The sequence below is a fragment of the Glycine soja genome, chromosome 2, assembly GCF_004193775.1.
Source record: "Glycine soja cultivar W05 chromosome 2, ASM419377v2, whole genome shotgun sequence".
Lineage (NCBI taxonomy): Eukaryota > Viridiplantae > Streptophyta > Magnoliopsida > Fabales > Fabaceae > Glycine > Glycine soja.
Genome location: NC_041003.1, coordinates 4,287,318 through 4,303,743, shown reverse-complemented (window position 1 = coordinate 4,303,743; position 16,426 = coordinate 4,287,318). Strand labels below are relative to the sequence as shown.

General features: G+C 33.9%; 2 protein-coding genes across 2 annotated transcripts; both read left to right on the top strand.

Moving 5' to 3' along the window:
• Positions 1-1,246: 1,246 nt before the first annotated feature.
• On the top strand, positions 1,247-4,800 carry LOC114381487 (ferredoxin--NADP reductase, leaf isozyme, chloroplastic). Its single transcript, XM_028340759.1, has 9 exons — positions 1,247-1,478; positions 1,813-2,047; positions 2,179-2,312; positions 2,785-2,863; positions 3,001-3,092; positions 3,182-3,259; positions 3,898-3,960; positions 4,072-4,306; positions 4,529-4,800. The coding sequence occupies exons 1-9, from the start codon at positions 1,374-1,376 to the stop codon at positions 4,594-4,596; spliced, it is 1,089 nt and encodes a 362-aa protein (XP_028196560.1). The 5' UTR covers positions 1,247-1,373; the 3' UTR covers positions 4,597-4,800.
• Positions 4,801-6,231: 1,431 nt separating this feature from the next.
• On the top strand, positions 6,232-7,449 carry LOC114381479 (cold shock domain-containing protein 3-like). The gene has a single exon (XM_028340747.1). It carries the CDS (start codon positions 6,334-6,336, stop codon positions 7,090-7,092), a length of 759 nt encoding a protein of 252 aa, XP_028196548.1. The 5' UTR covers positions 6,232-6,333; the 3' UTR covers positions 7,093-7,449.
• Positions 7,450-16,426: the final 8,977 nt, after the last annotated feature.

The window sequence follows — 16,426 nt, the reverse complement described above, 5'->3', positions numbered from 1 at the left end:
CCTTTTATTAATTAAGCTAATTTTAAAAATAAGGACTTAAGTTTCATTTTTAATCCCTTTCCATCTTGTCATTTTTTTTTCTTCTACAACTCTTTTCCCATTTTTTTTACCTTAGATGCAAACATAGTTGCCCAGTCAAGTTGGTTTTCCAAAGGGGAGAAATATTATTTAAAAATAAAGCAAAAGCAGTCTAGATTTTTATAATTTTTTTTTTTGTGGTGAAGCAAAATTCAAGATTCTAATGATATTTGGCTCGTTCCCTATATTTGATCAAAATGTCCTGAAAATAGTTTTTTTTTTTTTAATTAGAAACCTGTGTTTCGATATGGTAAAATGAAAAGAAATATATAATGGCGACTTTTTGCGCATATATTTGTGTTTTCTCTCTAAATCATGAATCTATACTATATTACTTGATGGCAGTGGAAGGAAAGGAAACAGAATAAAATTGTGTAAGCTATTTTTTTTATCACATTATAAATGTGAAATATTCATTATAATATTGGAATAGGTTGTTATTGTTTAAAGAGAGGGAATGGAATTATTTCAGGAATAATTTTTTGATAAAAACATTTCATCAATAACTATTTATAAATATTAAATTTTATTATTTCAACCATTAATTATTTCAATATTATGTTAATGATCACACACAATAAGTTTTAGATATATAAGGTATTTGTAATTATGTAATATTATAATGAAAATTTACTTAATATTTTAAAAGATATATTATAGTTAAGTTGAATTTATTTTAATGTAGTATTAGATAGTCTTATAATCATATAAAAAAGTTGCAGGGGTGAATTTATTCAATAAAGTATCTTAAATTTTTAAATATTTTATTTTAAAATGAAAAAGAATTATTTTGCTATTATGTGAGAAATGGAGTTTTTGTAATAAAAAGAAAATCTTTTTAAGAGAAATAAACTATTTTGCCTCATATTCCAAATAAAGAAAAAAAAGGTGAATTAAATTTTATTATTTATTTAATATAGACTATATGCATCTTTTTACGAGAGACAATTATTAGAACAGAGTCAATTATATTTAATATTATTTTAAGTAATTTCATTTCATGTTTTCAGGTTATATTCTATTCCATCACATATATTTTTTTATTGCATTCCAACGTACACATATGTAAGGTGATAGTTGAAAGCCGGAGATACCATCACAGTGTCACACCACGTACACTTATCCTAATATAATATCCGCCACTGCATTTGCTTCCAAATCTCGTCCACTCAAATCTTATACTCCTCTCTTGTCTGTGTAATCAAAACAACAACATTCATTCATACTCACTTCCTTGCCTACTACACATTCTTCATCACTTCATTCAACATTTCTCCCCTTAGCTTGTTTCACCAATGGCTGCTGCGGTTAGTGCTGCAGTCTCTTTTCCATCCACCAAGTCTACCTCTCTTCCAAGCAGGACCTCCCTCATTGCCCCAGAGAGAGTTGTGTTCAAGAAGGTAATGTTTCACAAACATTTCATTATTGTTTTCTTTTTTTTAGCACAAACTTTCTCCCATTAGAATTTCATCTCGATCACCAATGAGGTGTAACTCAGTTGGTTAAGCAGATTGCGGGAGTTATTTGTAGTACCTGTCTTTGAATTTCATCTAGATAATCTATGTTAACTTTTAATACAAATCTTTATTATGCGGATTACTTAAGTGTATTAAACGTACCTAAAAAAATGTATCTTATTGTGTCTAAGTTTTGTCCTTTTATTTATTAATGCAATTGAGGATTGAGATTACAATTTTGGATGATCTGGGTTGTGAATCATGGTTTGTCTCTCAGGCTTCATTGCAAAACAGAGATGTTTCTAGCAGTGGACGGGTAGTTTCCATCAGAGCTCAAGTCACCACTGAGGCACCAGCCAAGGTTGAAAAAGAGTCCAAGAAACAGGATGAAGGTGTGGTTGTGAACAAGTTTAAACCCAAGACCCCTTACATTGGTAGATGCCTGCTCAACACAAAGATCACTGGGGATGATGCTCCAGGAGAAACTTGGCACATGGTCTTCAGCACCGAGGGTCGGATGCTCATTCGTTTTCCCTCTATTTTCCTTTTTTTGTTCTTTTATTTTCCTATACCCTCCATAGACTGTAAAGTAGATTGCTGATAAAATTTGTGTTTTTGAGCAAATTTAGTGTTATTATTGCAGGAGAGATTCCTTACAGAGAAGGACAATCAATTGGGGTAATTCCAGATGGTATTGACAAGAATGGCAAACCTCATAAACTGAGATTGTATTCTATTGCTAGCAGTGCCATTGGTGATTTTGGAGATTCCAAAACTGTGAGTATCATGTCATATTTTACATTATTGTTTCTACTTTCCGGGGTTTAATTTTTTAAACAATATAAAGCTTTTATTTTATCAATTTTGTTGCTTTCATACTTGAGTCCTGTTTTAAGCTTCCTTCAGTTGCTTGTCTATTGTACACCTGAACTAATTTGAGACTTGAGTCCAAAAGGAAAATTATCCATAAATACCTAATGCCAATTGACACCTAGTTAGAGATAGAGAGGGAAAAAAAAGAAAAAGAGAAGAGAAATCTAGGTATTATAGGTATTTGATATAATAGGAAGAGAGATAGAGAGAAATGATAGGTATTGACGAAGTGTTTATATATTATTGTTCAGTCCAAATTTGTGTGCTGAACTGCTAACTAAACTCAACAATTTAACTGGACTATCTATTGTACAACATGTTTTCATTTCCTTACCCGACACTTCAGTTAAGATCTGATATGATTGCTTCCATGCAGGTTTCTCTATGCGTGAAACGGCTGGTGTACACAAATGAAAATGGAGAAATTGTCAAGGGAGTCTGCTCAAATTTCTTGTGTAAGGATGAGTAGTTTTAGATTTTATATAATGTAGGCTACAAGAAATTTAGCTATATCTTTTTTGGTTATTTTACTTTGTTATACTAATGGTATCTACCCTTCATTTACCAATTATTTATATTCCTCTTTATGCAGGTGACCTGAAGCCAGGAGCTGAAGTAACAATAACTGGACCTGTTGGGAAAGAAATGCTTATGCCAAAAGATCCAAATGCCACCATCATCATGGTACATTGATAGAAAACGAATATGGTATATGTGATGGTCATGATTGTTGCTCTGATCTTCACCATTGATCATTGAAATTTTCTTCACAGTTGGGAACTGGAACCGGGATTGCCCCATTTCGCTCATTTTTATGGAAAATGTTCTTTGAGAAGCACGAAGATTACAAGGTAAGTGTTCCCCAAAACTAATATCCTTATTCACTTGTATGTAGATCAGAAACCATAACAAGGACAATAGTATGTAGATTGTAGAGTGCATAACGAACTTGATGGCTGGACACTGGACACTAATGATAAATGTTAACTTCAAGTGTTGGAGGGAAGACTATTATTACTAGAGAATGTGATTAACCTTAAGTCCTTAACATCAAAATTCACCATGAGACACTCTATTAAATTGCCAGTAGCAATTTCAAAGGATCAGACTACGCAAACCGATGTTTTATCTGTATGGATCTTTTAAAATAATGGCAATGTTTTTCTATTTATTATGGGAGCTAGTTTTTGCTAGCTAGGGCAGATGGGGTTTGAGCCTGGTGGGACACAGGTTTAGTACCTGAGCTGTTCCTCAAGTATTACAAACTTTCTTTGTCTCTGAGATTTTAGTTTTTAATTGAATCTAATGGCTTCAAGTGATTCATTTAGCCATTCTTACCTTGTGGGATAAGGTTTTTGTTATTGTTGTATAGTAAGCATTGACAAACTGACTTGACTGCTGCATGTGAAGCTACAAAAATCTACCATTATTAGCATGTGCTTGTAAGTGGACAAATTTGATTATTAACCATGTTTTGACATATATGTAGTTCAATGGTTTGGCATGGCTCTTCTTGGGTGTCCCTACAAGCAGCTCATTGCTTTACAAGGAGGTAAGAAGAATCAGATTTTTCACATTATTTCAAAACTTCAGTTATACAGTTTCTTTTATGTAGATTTTCCGGGGCAATATATACTGATACAACTTCAATTGTATGGAGCAGGAGTTTGAGAAGATGCAAGAGAAAAGTCCTGAAAACTTCAGGCTTGACTTCGCTGTGAGTCGAGAGCAAACAAACGAGAAAGGGGAGAAGATGTACATCCAAACCCGAATGGCTCAATACGCAGAAGAGCTTTGGGAATTACTGAAGAAGGATAACACTTTTGTGTACATGTGTGGACTAAAAGGAATGGAAAAGGGAATTGATGACATTATGGTGTCATTGGCTGCCAAAGATGGTAATACATTTTCCTTTCTTCACAACCTTTTTTGTCTTTTTATCAACAAATGTTAATTTTGTTAGAAATGTTGGTTGGAGAATTCGAATCCGCAACCTCTCCTCCTTTCCTTCTCCAACCACTGGGCCAAACCTTATATCTCCCACAACCATTTTATGTCTTGGTACATCATTTGCTGAGTAACTTCATTAACTACATCTTGTGTTTCATTATGTACTATAGGCATTGATTGGACTGAGTACAAGAGGCAATTGAAGAAAGCAGAGCAATGGAATGTCGAAGTCTATTAATTTCTGTTCACTTGCACAAATATCATCTCCTACTTTATGCTGCAGCAAGTCTATCAACCCTCCTGCGTTGTGTAGATATATGACGACCCTGTAATTTTTCTTTGACGATTTTTATACTGTTCATGAACAACTTCATTGCCAGTTTTACTAGTACTATTTTTGAGGGATGATGCAATATAGATGAATCCAACTTCACTGTGTCAATTGTCATTTCTAAATTTTATCTTTTGATGAGAAGTACTTAGGTATTGTTGGTACAGATATCGAATACAAATATGAAAAATAAAATGTTGCTGCAAATGTAACACACAAACAGAAAAATAAGTAGGAGACGCGGACTAGATTACTCTCTTTAAGAGGTTTAGCACTTGATAGCTATGAAACACGGACACTCCATTCTCTTGTTATGTCCAGTGTCCGACACGCGTCTGTGTCAATGTCTGACATCGACACGACATCCGTATTACGTTCTATATCTTGAATATTACAAATGTTCATATGTCCATGTCCGTGTCGTTCAGTGTTCATGTCGAAGTCGATGCTTCATAGGTTGACAGCTATGTGATCCCCTCCAACATAAGTAAGAACCCTCTGTGCACAAAAGATAGTCCCACGAGCTAACACCCTCAAAACTCTAAATTTGAAAAAAATCTTTTTCCCACTACTCATCACTACAATATTTTTTAAAATATAAACATATCCTATGTTATCGTCATCTCTGATTTGTTATTTCTTTAACATCAAACATTAGATAAAATTATAGTTTATCTTATTTTATCAAATGAGCCTTAAAATTAGCATTTTAGCCTCAAGAATTAAATGTTTATTTTTTAAGTTAAATTTATAATAAATAAATAATTTTAAACATGTAAATTATATGAAAATTAAAATTTATAATAAAGAAATATTTTGTCACGTAAATTATAATTTAAATTTATAATAAATAATTTCTATTATGACATAAGATTATTTTTTTAAAATGCCACCCAGGAAAAAAGATTTTTTTAAAATAACGAAATTGAAATTTAAAAACAAATATGTTAGTCATAGATTGAAAAAAAAAAAATAAGAGTTAAGAAAAAATTCTAAAAATATTATTCTCAAACAAAAACTCTCGATAGGAGATAAGTCTTAAAGATGAGAATTTAGATTTAGAGAAAAAAATTATATACTTAAAGTTTAAAAACAAATTACACTATCATATAATCACATTCTATGATAAAATAATTGCTTTAAAATTCATTAATAATTTATTTGTAATTAGATTTATTTCACACGGTTGGTGCATTAACATTAAATTTAAGATTTATAATATAAAAATAAATTAGATTTATTTCACACGGTTGGTGCATTAACATTAAATTTAAGATTTATAATATAAAAATAAATTAAAATAAACATTTAAAGGAATATACAAAATTAAAATTATTTTTTACAGCAAAAATTAAAAATAAATTAAAATTATTTATTTATCTTTAAAATAAGTATACAATTAATCGCGGATGATTTAAAATGTTCAATTTATTTTAATGAGTTAATAATCAATGATTAACATCCTTTAAAAAAATGATTAACAGTAATAGGCAGGGTTGGATTTGATTTATAGATCCCTTGGAATTTCAGTTCACCTCGAACATATATATAGAGACTCCACAGAAAGTGCTCTGTTGTTGGCATTCCACCGCGTGAGGCTCTGTTTCTAGGGTTTGTTGGGTCTAAAAAATCGAAGCGATTTCGATGGCGGAAGAGCGATTCACGGGCGTGGTGCAGTGGTTCAACAATGGCAAGGGCTTCGGCTTCATCAAGCCCGACGACGGCGGCGAGGATCTCTTCGTTCACCAGTCCTCCATCAGATCCGACGGCTACCGCACCCTCCTCGAGGGCGACCGCGTCGAGTTCGCCATCGCCACCGGCGACAACGACAAGACCAAGGCCGTCGACGTCACCGGCGTCGACGGCGCCCCTCTCCAGCCCCGCGCAGCCGCCGGCAACAACAACCGCGCCGCCGGCTCTGGCTTCGGTTTCGGCGCCAGGCGCAATGGCGGAGGCGGCGCCGCGTGCTACCAGTGTGGCGAGTTTGGACACCTCGCCAGGGATTGCAACAGGAGCAGTAATTCTGGTGGCGGCGGAGGCGGCAGCGGCGGTGGTTGTTTCAATTGCGGGGGGTTCGGCCACCTCGCGAGAGATTGCGTGCGCGGAGGCGGCGGCAGTGTAGGCATTGGAGGTGGTGGCGGAGGCGGATCTTGCTTTAGGTGTGGCGGATTTGGACACATGGCGAGGGATTGCGCCACCGGGAAGGGCAACATTGGCGGTGGAGGAAGCGGTGGAGGTTGTTTTCGGTGTGGGGAGGTTGGTCATTTGGCTAGGGATTGCGGCATGGAAGGAGGGAGATTTGGTGGTGGTGGCGGAAGCGGCGGCGGCGGTGGAAAAAGCACTTGCTTTAATTGTGGGAAGCCAGGGCATTTTGCGAGGGAATGTGTTGAAGCTTCAGGTTGAGGTGAAGAAGGGTTTGTTACATTTTGCGAAGGGAGAAAAAAGGTGGAATAGTACATATTCTCTTTTTTGGCACATTTTAACAGTTATTAACTTATGATTAGTCTCTCTTATTGTTATTATTATTATTCATCTAATTTCGGGGAAGTTTATACATATGGCAAAAAAAAGATGTTTTTGGTTTTTTGTGACTATGGTACTGCTTAGCAGGCGATTTTGCCTTTTGTTAGTTGTTACTGCCTCCTGTTAGACCTTGTTTCTGGTTAATACTGTCTTTCTTGTTCCAGAACCGTTGAGATTATATATCTTGATTTGTTTGTCTGAAAGGTTTATAATTATGAGACCGAAGTTCTCGAGAAATTGTGGAATGTTCCTCCTTTTAATGATGCATGGTTTGTGTGCTTGGATTTGATCAAGATTCTTTGAACATTTATTTGAATTGAAACTTGCAACAATGGGAACGAAGATTAATGATTGCATATAGTCCTAAAGAAAATCACACAGATTTCTACATCTACCTTATTTCTACTTATTTAAACTCAACTATATTATTCCTCACCTTGTCACCATTTTGAGATTGCTTACCATTTCAATTGTTATCCGAATTAATAGAATGGCAGTAACATAACTGTTGCTTGATCGATCGTCATATTGCTGGCTTGATTGGTTACTTGGCTAGTTGGCTGTTGTATTCTTGCAAATCATTTGAGCTTCTTTAGTGAGATTATGGTGCATCTCATACGAGTTTTACTAGATTTGGATTTCTGCATTACTTCTACTGGCTTATTATTATGTGATTTCAACTTCCACATCCCCCCGACCAAATCCACCCACATGGATTACTTGTTAATGACTGATCAAGTTTGATAGATTCACCTTGTGATGTCCTGGAGGTATATCTTTGACGTCCATCCAATGCATCCACTATAGTTATCTCGTATCATTGTTTTCTTTTTGTATGATTTTTTTATATCTCGTATCATTGTTTTCTTTTTGTATGATTTTTTTACCCTACCTGCTGCTGCTGTAGCATTATACACATTATTAGTACTCTTCCTTCCGTCAAGATAAATCTGATCCCTTCCCCTGATCCGGGTATAGGATATTTTAAGAAAATGACCATCTCACTTAGTAGTGGGATCTGGGTATTCCCCAAATTGCACTTTTGAATTCCAAACCTGTGAAGTTGTTTCTCATAATTATTGCTCAGCTGTCAACTTGTTCCTCGGGAAGTTTGTTCAAATAAGAACTTAGTTTTTTTATTGAAACACACATCCTAGTTGTTTTCTTGTAGTTTTTGTTTTGTGGTTTAGCTATATTTGGTCGGGCTTGTGACCAAGTTAGTCCCATCTGTGCAAAATCTAGAGGACAATGGTTTGGGTTAAGAATTGGCAAGATCACTTTGATCCAGTGATATGTTTAGAAAGTAGTGCGCAGCTTTGGAGATCCGGGTCATCTGGTAGACTCGTAAGTTATTTTTTATTTTTATTTTTATTTTATATCTTTTCTACTAAATCTACTCAACGATTCGCACATATCCAATTTTTTTTATTGCTTTTGAGGGTATTGATGGAAACATCAACCGTAACCATTAATCACCGAGACACCGACACAAATTATTATGGCTATTAAACCATCACCTTTCTCCTCCATTGACTTAGTCAGTATGGCATTTTTTTCTCTTCACAAATCACATAAATCGATAGATGTTAAGGATATTCTATAGTTGTTTATCCAATAACTGATCTGAATTTTAATACTGTTTGAGTTTAATTACCGTGTAAAATGGTTTACTTATCCTGTTAATGAGTTTTAATTTTGTAAAAGTTAATAAATTTACATAAAATCAATGCATTTTTTTTTTCTCTATATGTGACTTAAACTTGGAAAACTTTTATTAAAACATATTTTACCACGTTGTAAAAATCTAGGTAACCAATTAAAAGAGTGTATTATAATATACAATTTTTATTTTTGTTTTACTTTTCAAATTTCGAGTCAGGAAGTTAGATTGACTCATCACAGGTCAGCTTGCATCAAGCCTATTCATTTTGAATTGGGCCAAAATAATTTTGGGCCTAAACTTTATTAGCCCCACCATATTTTATACCAAACTAATTAATTAGGGGTCCTACTTCCTGGATCCAACATAATTTAAAAAATTCCAACCTTGTCCCTTTTTACTTCTTCTTCCTTCCCTCCTTCTTTGTTTTCTTTTTACACCATGAAGTTGTGTTTTTTTTTGTCAAACTCCTCTTTTCGTGTTGTGGTTGGTTTGGTTGAGGTGTATTGTCGTGGTGGTTTGTTCGTAGTTTGCATTGAGTTCATGATTGTCGTCATGGTGGGTGTTGTAGTACAACGATGGAAGAGGATAATTTTTTTCATCTGCAACTACAATCTGTGTCATACGGATTGATAATTCTTAAGAAACATACATGTTGACAATTCGTATGAATCTTATAGATTGTCATGTGTATAAATAATACGTATTAATAATCCGTGTGAACCTTATACCATGCATGTGTAACTGCTAAAGTGGGACTTGACCGATACCTTATACCATGCCCCCACACTAGAATCTCTATATATTCCCTTCACTCCTCGCTCACGCTCCACTAAACCCTGTTTCATACACCTCCAACACTACTAGGAAAAGCAAATCAGTCCTTCCATCATTTTACATTCACTGACTAGTGTGCCAATTTTAATCCATGATTGCTTCAACTCATGATCAATTTGCTGCCACTCTCATCTTCCTATTTTTGTCTCACTTTCTAAGAGGTGATAATGATATGTCCATAAACAATTTGCTGCCACTCTCATCTTCCTATTTTTGTCTCACTTTCTAAGAGGTAATAATGATGTGTCCATAAACTTGTAGATATCATGTCACGTAAAATGTAAATGTTTTTTTTAAGAGCATGTAAATGTTATTATTCAATGAGTGGTAATACATGAATACCTTTGTTTTACAAACATTTCATTAATATTTTTTGTTTTTTCTATTTACCTTTTTATCACATTATATATCACTTATCATACCTATACAACTCATTTTTATTTTCTTTTCCACAGCAACTCACTTCTACTTGTTTTTCTCTTTTGCTGTTAAGTAGCATCAAGGTTAAAATGATTCGTGCATGCAGCAATATATAATTTAAAATTATAGAGATCCGTAAATAATTATGTAAATATTTTTTAACCCTTAAGACATACTCTTATTTTAGAGCATCTCTAATACTATTGATATAAGTAATCAATTTATATCACTGTAATTTTAAATAACTCAATTGATTTTCTCAAATGAATATTTTTATTAACAAATTACTTAATTCACAAATATTATATTTCTCTTTTCTATATTTAATGCAAAATTAAACTTACATAAATAATTTTTTTAATTTTAACCCACTCAAATTTAAAATTATGTGTAATATAATAAAATAATATTTTTTTATTAACCAACTCTTATTGAAGATACTCTACTCCCAGATACTTATCTAAAAAAAAATTATAACATGTTATAAAATTTAATGATAGATGATAACCAGCTAGTAACATGTTTTGTTGTACTTGTCCAGGGTCGAATTCAGCAACATTCACAATCGTAAACAAATGTAGCTACCCGGTATGGCCGGGGATTCTGTCCGGCGCCGGAACGGCACAACTTGCCACCACCGGCTTCGCCTTGCAACCGGGCGAGTCCAAAGCGGTCGCGGTCCCCACCGCCTGGTCCGGCCGTCTCTGGGGCCGGAACCTGTGCTCCACGGACTCTGCCAGAAAATTCTCCTGCGTCACCGGAGACTGCGGCTCCTCCGCCGTGGAATGCAGGGTGGACTGGACTTCTACGGCGTCAGCGTGGTGGACGGCTACAACCTCCCCATGAGGTGGAGGCGCACGGCGGCGGCGGGAACTGCACTGCAATGGGAAATTCCCAGTAGCAGTAGACATCTCAGTTGGCCACGCTTATGCTGACAAATCAGCCAAGGTCATGCTAGTAGCTATTGGCTCTGTTTTAATAATTGGATTCTAACTCAAAGCTTCCATTCTCTTCTCATTCTCCACGTCAAGGTAAGTTATTTTCTTCTTTTTCTTCGTCTTCTCTCTTCTTGCTTGGTACAAGAAAGCTCTTTCTCCATCCCTTCTTCATCTTCCTTTCAAGCTCTTAATTTTTGGTTCAAAATGGAAGGATTGGAGCTTTGTTGGTGAGTTTGGTGGTTTTTTTTAGGATCCTGAAGAAAGCTTATATTTTTCTTAGATATTTTGGTAAAAGAAGAGTTATGTTATTTTTTATGAATGTTCTATCTTGTTTAAGGTGTGTTCTTGGTGATTTTGGCTTGTTAATCTCGCAAAATAGCTGCTGAATTACATGATTTATGCGTGCCATATTGGTTGCATTACCTGTTCCAAGTGATATATGATCATATGTGTGGAGTTTGTGGATGATCTATGTTGTTTTGGATAAAAAGCCTAAAACTTTGGACAAAAATGGGGATATTACAGTGCTATGTGAGGACTAAATACTCTGTTATGGTAATGAATCTTTTTCTCAATTAGGATATTTGATGCAAGCTCCATTGGAGCTTGTAGGCCTAGGATCTTCTTCATCAATGGATTCCTTTGCTTCTTGGAATATGAATGGCAGCGGAATGGAGAAAGGGAGAGAGAGAGGAGACGCCACTTCAAAGAGAAGATGAGTCTAGAAGAAGCTCACCACCATAGGAGGCCATGAATAAGAGCTTGGAGGAAGAAGGAGATGAATGAAGGGAGAGGAAGAGAAGAGCACGAAATTTTGTGCTCTAAATGAGCTTTGAAATCTGAATTTTAATATTCAAATGATCAAAGTTCAAAAAAATGCACACACATGACCTCTATTTATAGCCTAAGTGTCACACAATTGGAGGGAAATTCAAATTTCACTTGAATTTGAAATTGAATTTGTGGAGCCAAACTTTAGAGCCAAAATTTCACTAATTATGATTAGTGAATTTTAGTTATGGTTCAGCCCACTAATCCAAGATCAATTCCAAGATTCTCCACTAAGTGTGCTTAGGTGTCATGAGACATGAAAAGCATGAAGGACATGCACAAAGTGTGACTATATGATGTGGCAATGGGGTGTAGTAAGCAAATGCTCACCTCCCCCTCTAAAATTTAATTGGATTGGGCTTCTACCAATTCAATTAAATTTATTTCCAACCACACACATCAAATATCCACTTAGTGCATGTGAAATTACAAAACTACCCCTAATACAAAAACTAGTCTAGGTGCCCTAAAATACAAGGGCTGAAAAATCCTATATTTCTAGAGTACCCTACCTACATTATGGAGCCCTAAATACAAGGCCCAACAATAATGAAACCTTAATCTAATATTTACAAAGATAAGCGGGCTCGTACTTAGCCCATGGGCCCGAAATCTACCCTAAGGCTCATAAGAACCCTAGGGCCTTCTCTTGCATCTCTGACCCAATCTACTTAGAGTTTTTCTATCCAATGCCCTTGCGGAGTAGGATTGCATCAATATTGATCTGTTACTGAGTCATTGTCTCAATCAATGGGTTATTAGTTGAATTGCATAAAATAAAATTATATATAAATAATTTTTTGAATAATATTTTACAAAAAAATACTACGTTATAAATATTTAAGTTTGGGTCAAATCTATGTAACAGGTTTTCATATTTTCTCAAACAAAGATTGCAATTTGCACTTAGTCCCAAAATAATTAGATTGACTAGTTGGGCTTAATGTAACAGGTTTTAGTTGCCTCCTTTACTTCCTTCTTGTCAAATGCATACCTTCTCAGGCTTCTCTTCCTTTTTTTTACGTTCTGTACATATTTTCCTTTTCTTTCTTTTCTGTTTTTATTCCGAGAAATTCCATTTGTACTTTTTTATCTTTGCACCTTCCTAATTAATTTTTTTACATTTCATAAATTAATTTTTAATTTTTGAAAAACAATTTAAATACTAATTTGCAGAATATAAAACAAGTGGAAAATACTAATTTGCAGAGCATCTACTTCTAAAAGTTGTTTTCCAGTACCCAAAAGTTGCTTCCTGCATCCTTTTTGGGCTTCTGGATCAGAATGTAAAATTACATTTCGGATTGGCTATTCCTTTTACATTTGGAATTGGCCAATTCTAAAGGGAAAAAAACGTTCCGAAAAAGTGCATGAAACAATTTTTGGGTGAAGGGAGCGATAGCTTAATTTGTGACACCTACCGGATTAACAAAACTCACTTGGCATGACATTTATTTTCTGCAGTCCTACTATTAAATCTTGCACTTTTCATTTGTATTTCGAAAGCTTATTCTGAAATATAAATTTACATTCTTTGAAATGAACATTCCATAGTACAATACGAAATATGCAGAATTCAAATAAGAGAGTGGAGGATTCAAATGTCCACTAGCATTAACACAATCAGCCACAAATTCTCCCCAACAATTGACCATTTCAACATTTGACGTGGATAAACCCCAACCCCATTTTCTAAAAGTTCCTACTTCCTAGTCTAGGGCTGTCACTGTGACTTCTTTCCTTCGACGACGTTTTCTTTTTTGCATTCTTTGAAACAAATCAATGTCCCTGTCACTGCCTAAAATCATTCTTACTTCCCTCAATGTCCACATCATCACATGAATAAAATATACAGTACTTATTAATAGCTCCAATGTTTCTCAAACACAATTTCTATCGTTCCAGATTTTCTCAAATTATTTGTATGTGATCGATCACGAAGATTATTAATCAAGCCCAAAGCCAAAAAGAAGCTCCGACAATGCTAATCGCCTCAATCCTCATCCGAGCTTTCTTTTCTTCCCCTCCCGATTTTCATTTTTTTTTTCGTACATTACTTTTTCACCAACTTTTACCTGTATACACCGAGTCACTAGCATCTGCATGCCCTTGTTTCTAATGCATCATGCATGCAACTTGGTGTATATTATTGAAACAAGGAATTATACTTGTAACATAGAAAGTGTGAGACAAGGTAGACAATAGAAACGATAAGAATTATATATGTTTTGCTCGAAGTTGATAATCTCCGTATTTGATAGTCGACCGAATCGGTTATTTTATGAGCTCTTGAAATATAAATTTTTTTAATATTATGAAGAGTTTACGTGTATTCATGAGATTGACCTCTATTTGTTAACCGCTTTGACAAAGAGGAAGGAAAAAAAACTTAAAATATTGGTGTGTTGTGAGAGAAGAAGAAAAGAAGTGATAGCTGTGTCTTTTTTTAACATGCAACCTAAGCCTGTGTTTATAACACCCGGTAAAAACCAACTTAATTTCCAATAACATCTGAAACAACTATCCAGTACGAGCCCTATAACTATCCAGTACTACCCGGTAATATTTGTTTCTTTCTGTTGCTAAACCAAGTTCGACACCTCACTTATGCTTTCGGTTTCCAAACATAAACATAAGTCTTCCACGTTTTTTTTCCTTCTCTCATGACGCATGAAATGGTCATCACGTCCATTTTTATTATTCACCAAAATATTTCAATTATATTTAATTTATTTATATTTTCAGTATTAGCAAAAAATAATAATAATATTCCACTTAAAAAATTGATTAATCATTTGATCATATTAAATTTTCTAATTTATTTAATTATCAAATATTAAAATAATTTCTTTAACAGATTAGAATACTCATTTATATCATCCTGTATATTCAAACCTAAGACGATAATATATTAATCAAGGTAGACATGTATTAATATTTTTTGACGTCCAGATCGTATGAAATAATATTTCTTACTAGAATCAAATGAAAAAAATAATATAATATTTTCTTACATCATTTATCGCTTTGAATTAACTCTAAAGTATATATTTATGTCAAACTGAGTAAGTTAATAAAATTATCTAGTGGATGACTTTAAAATTCATTTCTTTATTCATTAAATTGTTCTAGCCACACACACACTACTAGAAAATATCTTTCACTAGAGGAAAGATAAGATAATTACCTTATTTTTTTTTTCTATTTACATTACCTAAAAGAAAAAGATTGAGATTAGATATTTCAATCTTTTTCTATATAAGAGACTATTGAAACTCGGGTAAAAATTCTGATTCCAACTCACATATTATTGATATTTACTTATCTGTACGTCTCTAACTTGAGGGTCGAAATCTCTTTACAAGTATCCTTCATCATAGTTCGTGGAGAGATTCACGAAGGAACATCACTGTAAGTAGGTCTTGTCAAATTTAGTAATAACAATATGTAAATAGGATTTGCTTAGCTTTTTTTTTTTACTATGTGAAATGTGAGTTTTGACTTTTGTTATTTGATGAGTTGTTACGGTTTTAATTGTATTGTTAATATTTCTTAAATTTTCAAGATAAATCATATTTTACTTTTTTTATTTATCTTTTTTCTTAAATACTTTTTTAAAGTTCATCTTTCTTTCCTTCAATTTCTCTCTTCTTATTTTTCTTCTTATATATACCTCAAATTAAAATGTGAAAATAATATCAAAATAGTTGCTTAAGTGATGACTTATATCTTCGCTGGGAAATTCAGACTCAAATTTAAAATTTTATTTTAGAAGATTAAGTTCATTACACTCGAATTAATGATTTATTCATAAATAATCATGGATTTGAAAAAAGGAAGTAAAAACGTTTATGAATAAATTCGTGCAAAGGAAAATTAGATGAAAGGCACTTTAAAGAAGAATGAATGATATTTTAATTATTTTGATACAGCAATATAAAAAATTAAAAAAATCCATGCAACTTTTTCTATATCCTCCGATTTTGCTTTTTCACCTTTTCATTTCCTCCCTTTGACCCTGCTTTTCCCCTTGTACGTTGTTTGATCTTACGCGTTTTTATTTTTTTCATCTTTTATTCAATACTACGCAATAGAAACCTTTTCATATTTAAATCATCATATTGTTCTTCACCGCATCATCGTCCCTATCCCCATTCCAAGATCAAACATTCATATTCGTACATAAATTATACCAATTGCTGATCGCTAACCTTAGGTTAGCGAGGCTAAATAAAACAATCAATTCGAAAAGCATTTTTTTGCTTTTGCTATATATCAAACATGCTGATCTGCTGCTGATGCAAATCTTTATTAAAGAATGAAGAGTGCATGAAAAACCCCAGAAGAAAAAGGGGTGTGACGATAAAATAAAGTTAAAAAAAAGAAATAAAGAAAATCTTATCCACATCAATACTTTACACGACATGCAAGCGAATCAATCGAAGGAACAAGACGTCGTGAAATTCAACTATCGGAGGCTAGCAAAAGCTGTGAGAGAGTCTTCTTATATTATAAATTCTATTCCTTG

Coding starts and splice junctions, on each gene's coding strand:
- LOC114381487 (XM_028340759.1), top strand. CDS start 1,374: ATGGCTGCTGCGGTTAGTGCTGCAGTCTCTTTTCCATCCACCAAGTCT. Junction 2,864..3,000: donor AGTCTGCTCAAATTTCTTGT/GTAAGGATGAGT, acceptor CTCTTTATGCAG/GTGACCTGAAGCCAGGAGCT. Junction 3,260..3,897: donor AGAAGCACGAAGATTACAAG/GTAAGTGTTCCC, acceptor ACATATATGTAG/TTCAATGGTTTGGCATGGCT.
- LOC114381479 (XM_028340747.1), top strand. CDS start 6,334: ATGGCGGAAGAGCGATTCACGGGCGTGGTGCAGTGGTTCAACAATGGC.